Genomic DNA, 7,397 nt, shown 5'->3' on the forward strand with positions numbered 1-7,397 from the left:
ATTTTGAGAAAAAAAGAAGAAGAAGATTTTTTGACCTTAAATATCTTATTTGTACGTCCCGCAGAAGCTATATACCAATTTTCAGACAAATCGGAGGTCCAAAATTTTTTTTGCTCCAAAATTGAGTGATTTGAAATGGAATGACCCGTAAATATTTTAGCATGGTAATGAAAAATTATATCAATATTCTATTTGGAAAATGTAAAATGTTCGATTTACACAAGTTGATTTAAAACAAAACTTCTACCAATCTTTATCTAATAGGTATATTATTTTCTTACTCTATATTTTGTTGTATTTTAATATTTAAATTCCACAAAAATCAAACTAATTTGATTATTGTTTGTGAAATATGGTTTAAACAATGGCATATATTTAAAAATAATCAGGCCCGTGCGCAGAATTCGTTTATGGGGGGGGGGGGGGTTTTGACATATGTGTATCATGTTAGGTTATGAAGTTAATAAAAAATAATAAGAAACTTTTCTTATAAATGAAGACATTTTATTGTGTCTTGGTCTTGACTTGATATTCAGTTATTATATAATAAATTAACTCTGCGAGGTGTAGAAAAAAACTTCTCCAAAACTCTTTGCGGATCGACCTCGACATCGCGATGTATATTGAGCGAAGCTAATCCGTTCAGCCGATCTTCAGACATTGTTGACCTGAGGTAAGTTTTGAGGCGACGCAATGTTGAAAAGGAGCGTTCATTCGTTGCTGTCGTTACAGGCAGAACTGCCAAAATGCGAAGCATTTGATGTACATTTGGAAATGCATCTCCATTGCACACATCGAGTGCTTCAAGCGAATTTTTAACGTTCTTTCCGGCGATGCGTTGACGCCAAAGTTTGACTTCGTCTACCCAGATGTCACGGGAATCATCCCGCAAAATTGAAGAGTATGGTTCAAACAGTTGAGCGCAGGATTCTTCATTGAAATTCTTCATTTTGTTGGGGAAGAGGCAAGCAAAGTTTGATAAAATTTTGCGGTGATTCAAAAATCGATCTTGTATATGGGTCAGAAACAAATCAATGTATGGGATGTAAATCGTTATGCGAAAATAATCTTGAACTGAATCAGTTTGTACGTTGGAGCGTTGAGTCTGTTTTGACGCGAGCCTTGGTTTCCGCAGTTCGATGTCGTATTTTGCGCTGATTTCGCTCACGGTTTTGATAATTCCTCTGAAGTCCTTTTCGGCGTTTTCTCTTCTTTCAAGCAGGACTTGTTTCGCAGCATCAGCCAGTTCGATAGCCTCGCCAAGATCCTGGTTTTCGGACTGAAGTACTCGACTGAGAGACAAAGTCAAAGAATGTACTGAGCTCAAAATATGCATGGAGATCTGGAAATTAAATTCAAAGAATGAAGAATATACAAACATCTTATAATAGAGAGCTGGTAACGTGCTAGTGTGAGTCTTGAATTTTACCTGGAAATTTGCAGTTTTTATTGCTGAAAGAAGTTGGAAAGCTCCAGATGAAGTCGTCGGATCCTTCCAGGTGGTCGAAATCACATCAAGAGCGCGAATTACTGCTGGTTGTAAGTGCAGATAAGTTGCGACAGACTCGTGTTGCTCTACCCATCTGGTTTTGCAAAATTTTTTCAATTTCTTCAACCGACTTTCACGTAGCGTCTCATCTTCATTGATCGCATCTTGAAGAGCATTTTGGCGTTTCGGATAGATGAAGAAAGTATGAATGCTTTCGAGGGTTCCCAAACAATTTCTGATTGCTGTTATATTGCATGCAGAGCTGACTGCCAAATTAAAGCTGTGAGCCGCACAATGGGAGTAGAGCGCGAGTGGATAACGCTCTCTGACAACAGCTTGGGCTCCATGGAATTCTCCGCTAACCGCTCTCGCGCCATCATATCCCTGTCCGAGAAAATATGTGCAATTAAGTCCGGAAGAATCCAAGAAATTGAGATAAGAAGTTCCTATTCCTTTTCCAGTGAAATCTGTGATAGTGATGAAGCACAAAAAATCTTCACGAATGATAAACTTCCCGTCGCTCTTATCCAAGTATCGAGTGCAAATTGAACTTTGTTCTATTCCTGCAATGTCCGGTGTGTCATCTCCAAGAAAAGAAAAGCCCATCGATTCGTTGACTCGATCGACAATGTGATTCATGATCAGATCGTGACAAATGTTAATTAGTTCATTCTGAACTCGGTTGCTTATATACATAGCATTCTTTGGCGATTCAACCAGTTGTTTCTTCAACTTCTCATCATTTTTTGCTTGAAATCTCAAGAGAGCTCGGAAATTTCCATCATTAATTAACGGTTCATCTTTAGAAATTCTCCCCGTATCCCTGGAACCCCGAAGAGCAAGCCCTTGCCGGCCACAAAGAATAATTGTTTCAATAATTGGAATCATGCGTAGTTTACTTTCATTTATAAAGTCAAGTTTTTGTTTCGAAAGTTGTAAATCAATGGATAAAGCATTTTCGTCTTCGATTTTCAGTCTCAAGCTCCATTGCAACAGGCTTCTCTTGTGATATTCTGATGCATTGTGCTTTTCGAAAGTGTCCAGTGCTTTTTTCCAGTTTCTCAATGGATTCGTGACTAACTGGCCCAAGGTTTGGCGACCAACCCCTCCCGCTCGAGCACAAAATAAGACACAGCATTTGCAAAATGCACCGTCTTCTCTCTCCGAGTACGCCAGCCATGAGTATGTCAGGAGCCAAGAGCGTTGGAACTTCAAATTTCTAGGGCCCGATGCGGGAAAACTGTAGCCGTCAGGTGGAGTCCAAATTTTCTTTTGCAATCCAGGGATTAAATTTATCCCATCAGCCGAAGACCTTTGTACGAATAATCCTATATCGTATGAACTTAGATTATCATTCGTAGAGCAAACTGGCGAAGATGGACTTTTCGGTACCTCAGGATCTCAGGTACAAGATCGAGAAAGTTGAGAATGTCGAAACAAAAATTGACAACAAAATATTTATTATCAAGTCGGTTTGACTTTCGTAGAATAAGGACTATTGCTAGTGGAAAATTATGTGGAAAAATTCTCGATGGGGGGGGGGGGGGGTTAGAACCCCCAAAACCCCCCCTGCGCACGGACCTGAAAATAATAAACTTTTATTCTCTTAAACTTTTATTCTCTCTAAGTTAAAATAATATGAACAAAGAAAGTTTTTGGTTAAAAAGGTATTATTTCAAAGGACAGATAATGTGTTTTTATTTTGCAATAAACAAATTTATTTATATCGAAATGTACTAAAAATTAAAGTTTATCAATACGTTATTTTTGATTTTTGCTTCGAGTTACATCAGTCAAGATATAATAATGCAATTTTTTTATGTTTCCATTTTGAAAGTTAGATTTCATTTTTTTCTCGGCTCAATAAGTAGTATTTTTTTACTGATATGGAATATGTTTATTAACTTTTTTAAGGTGTTTGTGACTTTCAAACATTTTGAAAGTTTGTACATAGAAAGAGCTTCAAATGACAAACATTTTAGCACAAGAAAAATTCACGTATTGTTTACACTTTTGTTGTAAATGGCACTCAACTTTGAAAGTCTGTATCTCGAAAACTACCGAACATAACCTAACTTTTTGTAGTTATACTTCTTTAGGCGCGATTGAGAGTAAAATTTCATAATACTGCGCGCATGCGCACAGAGACAGTATGGCGTTTAGTTGCTAAATCTTTCTAGTTATGTATAAATATATCAGTGCAAGAAAAGGTGTGAAAAGACTATATTAGTGTTTTTAGTAAATATATTTATTATAATTTTTGTGTCTTTGGATTTGTCTTTCTCATGAGTAAGATCAGTATTATTAAAACATTTTATTGTATATTTATTATACATCACCTTGTCTGTTTGCTACCGTGAATTGTCATTAGGTACGTTCGAACCGATACAGACACAGTCCTCGTAGCGTATTTGGTATAGCATTCAGCCAGAGATCGAGAGGTCTTGAGTTCGAATCCAGTGCAATCCTATACTTTTTTTTTATTTTTTTGAAAGGGGTAAGCACAAAATTAGTTTGGTGTTTAAAAAAAATTAAAACGAACTGTTTAAAGTACAGTGGAACCTCGATAAGTCGGCCTCCGATAACCCGGAAGTCCGGCTAACCCGGACCGATTTTCATCAGACAAACATTTCAACAATAAAAATGTATGTATTATGTTAAAACATTTTATCTGTAGCCGCTTCTGGAATGTCTTAAAAATATCGAGTTTCATTGATAAAACTTGGCTTTGACCATAATATAATGTAAAAATGACTCATGGCACACGGCGGCAGAACGTTCATTATCCATTATCGGGCTATCGCAAACAACAGGCACCTTTTATTCCTTTATTTATTTTCAACTGTCTTTTTTAAAAAATTATTTTTAGAACAATGGTCTTTTAAACTTTAAAGAGCCACTGTTCTTAAATAACATAACATCGCATGGCAGACGAAATTGACACAACCGAAACTGACTGAGTTTTTTTACCTAGAAATAAACAATACTCTATCTATACTGTCTATACTACAACTATAATAGGTAAGGTAGATGTGTAATATGCATATATAATTCATGTTGTTTTAATTATAACGGACTTTATCTATAAGTATACCGTATTTTATTAATTTTTACAATGCTCTCCGGCTAACCCGGATTTTCGATAACCCGGATCGGCCGCGGTCCCGATTAATCCGAGTTATCGAGGTTCCACTGTATATTTATTTCTAAGAAATCATATAATAGAAGTATAACTTCTTACGTGCGTACAAAGTACACACACATTCTTTTTTTTAAAGAAGCGGTATTAAAGACCTTTCCAATGAGCGTTTATAAATTTCATTTGATTGAGCACCTAGTTTAAAAGATATTTTATTTGTTTATAAGCAAAAAAATTTAGTCCATTGAAATGTTACATTTCTTATAGAGGAGTAAATTCTATTTTTTTTAATGTGTAGGGGGATTCAGTAAAAGCTTAAGTTCAAGTTTTTGGGGTCGCCACCCTTGTCCCCCGGCCGCCATCTTGGAAAAAGGTGTGCAAAGGGCTTTCGCATTGTATCTACTAAACTAGCAACCCTACAGAAAATTTCCTACACATAAAATGTAGCAAATTAAATTTTCTACAATTTTATATCTATTACTTTTTATCGTCAAATGACCAATAAAAAAGTTATAAACAAAAGAGAAAATTTTGTAAGAAGTTTCCTTTTGGAGGTTATAGGTAACTTTTTTTTCCACCTACCTCTACCGAAAGTATACTTTTCCGGACCTGATTGTAGGGAGCAAAGTTGTACTTTTCCTCCCTAGGGAGGAAAATATTTTTCCTCCCTAGGGAGGAAAAGTAAAAGTGACGTCATGGTATTTCATTCATGAAATGTAACTTATTGACGCCCTGTACAATATCTATTTTCTATTACGTAAGTTTCTATACATTTTAACGTTTCTTTATAAAACACTCTGTATTTTGCAGAATGGTAAAAAACAGTAAATTGTTATTTTGATTTAACAATGTTTACATTATTAATTTGACTTATATTTGACAGTTGACAGTTATATTGTACGTACTTGTTAGTTTTAGTTCTAATAAATTTTGTTGGTTAGTTACATAAATAAATTAAGTAAAAATGAAAAAATGACTTGTTATTTGAGGAAGGTGGAAAAACCATATGTATAACATGGGAGTAAAGTGCCTTTTCCTCCCTTGAATGATTACTGCCCTCCGCTACGCGTCGGGCAGTAAACTTCATTCTCGGGAGGAAAAGTAGCACTTTCCTCCCTTGTTATACAAATAGCTATTTCGTTCATTTCACAATAAAATAACATCATAGCGATTGTGTAAAGGATTTTTCAAAGAACAATTTCCACTATAAAGTTGTTTAATATTATTTATTTGTCTAGGTTTTACAGCGCTCTAAACTTGACCAGATTCTCGAATTCTCATAGGAATACAATAAAAACAAAACCTTAGGCTTACTTTTCTATTTATACAGGGTGTCCAGAAACTTTACCGACAAACGAAGACAGGAGATTCCTCAGATAATTTTAAAATAATTTAACCAAATTCACCTAGTCTGAAGGGAGCTAGAGCTCTTTGAAAATGGTGTCTTGTAATTAGTTTTTCTTAAATACCTCCCGATTAGAGATAAATCGATTCCATCTATTGCGAAATTCTAGTACCGGTTATAGGTGTCCGTTTTGGGTAGGGCAACGGTTATTTTATCGCATAACTTTTTTGTCTTTAAATTTTAAGCATTTTGCACTTTGCATTATTAAAATGTGAGGTATTCTAGTACCGTACACATGGCCTACTTTGCCCAGCAAATTTCAGTTTTATTTAAATATTTCTTTTCTTAGCACATATAAATAAATACAAAAATTATTTTGAGAACTCTCGAAATATTAACCGAGAATGTTCTTATTATTTTTTATAAAAATCTGTAACACAGCCGAGAAAAAAAAAATAAATACAAGGTGGGCAAAGTTGCCCCGGAAAAGTTCAACATTGCCCACCTATTTTAAATTCACTGTAGGGCAAAATTAAAACGTAATAGGACTACTTTGCCCATGGCATACGTTTTAATTTGTCTACTATTCCCACGATATACGTTTTTAATTTTATTTTTTAATAAAAACTAGAATAAAAAGCTCTATTTTTCAGAGTTTTCTTTAATTTCAGAGAAACTTTTATTAAAAAAATTGGAAAAAAAATTATTGCACTTTTATTATAAAAATAGAAAAAAATATTACACTTTTATTAAAAAAAAAAACACGACAAACTATAACTGAAAAAAACTTAAATTTTCTTTAAAAGAAAAATATCCTCTTCTACTTTTGGAAGGTTCCTTTAATGTTTTTATAATGTCTTCAAAATTGACGTCCGATATGTCTAATACAATATATATGTTTGGATAAAAAAACCATTTATATTTTTTCTTAAAAATTTTACGGTGCAGTATGTATTGTCGTCGTTTATTACTACTATAATTCCGATGAAATGTTTAACGGTTTTTTTTTGTAAGAAATTGGACCACCACAAAAGTACCAATTTTTAGATTATTTCCATCTACTTCGATATTTTCATCAGACTCGATATTTTCAACCATTTCATCATGCTCTTCTTGATGTAATTCATCTGCCTCCCCACCAATATCATCGCCACTGTTAGTCATCTCCATTTCTTCTGCTAAATTTTCGTTGCCACTCGTCTCCATCTCTATTTCTTCTTCTAAATCATCGTTCCCACTTCCCTCCTGATTCTGACCAATCTCTTCAAATTGAACTGATTGACCGGGTTCAGTATTAAGCAACTTTTATTTTTGTTTTTAATGGTATTCCCTTTATTTTTTGTTGCAAAAAAATTTAATAATGCATTATCAATATCAGAACTTATATTTTTGGCAAATCTCTCATTTGGCATCTTTTTTAGCAC

General features: G+C 34.4%; 1 protein-coding gene across 1 annotated transcript; it reads right to left on the reverse strand.

Annotated features, from left to right (window-relative positions):
• Positions 1-532: 532 nt before the first annotated feature.
• On the reverse strand, positions 533-7,179 carry LOC126880930 (52 kDa repressor of the inhibitor of the protein kinase-like). Its single transcript, XM_050645007.1, has 4 exons — positions 7,011-7,179; positions 2,389-2,817; positions 1,430-1,956; positions 533-1,342 (listed from the first exon to the last, which is right to left on the reverse strand). Exons 1-4 carry the CDS (start codon positions 7,177-7,179, stop codon positions 533-535), a joined length of 1,935 nt encoding a protein of 644 aa, XP_050500964.1.
• Positions 7,180-7,397: the final 218 nt, after the last annotated feature.

The sequence above is a fragment of the Diabrotica virgifera genome, chromosome 2 (genome assembly GCF_917563875.1).
Source record: "Diabrotica virgifera virgifera chromosome 2, PGI_DIABVI_V3a".
In the NCBI taxonomy this organism is placed as follows: Eukaryota; Metazoa; Arthropoda; class Insecta; order Coleoptera; family Chrysomelidae; genus Diabrotica; species Diabrotica virgifera.

Bases quoted from the DNA above. Each gene is read 5' to 3' on its own strand.
- LOC126880930 (XM_050645007.1), bottom strand. From the start codon at position 7,179: ATGGAGACGAGTGGCAACGAAAATTTAGCAGAAGAAATGGAGATGACT. The intron at 1,957-2,388 runs GTAAACTACGCA...TCACTATCACAG, and splicing joins ACTTGACTTTATAAATGAAA to ATTTCACTGGAAAAGGAATA. The intron at 1,343-1,429 runs GTAAAATTCAAG...TTTAATTTCCAG, and splicing joins TAAAAACTGCAAATTTCCAG to ATCTCCATGCATATTTTGAG.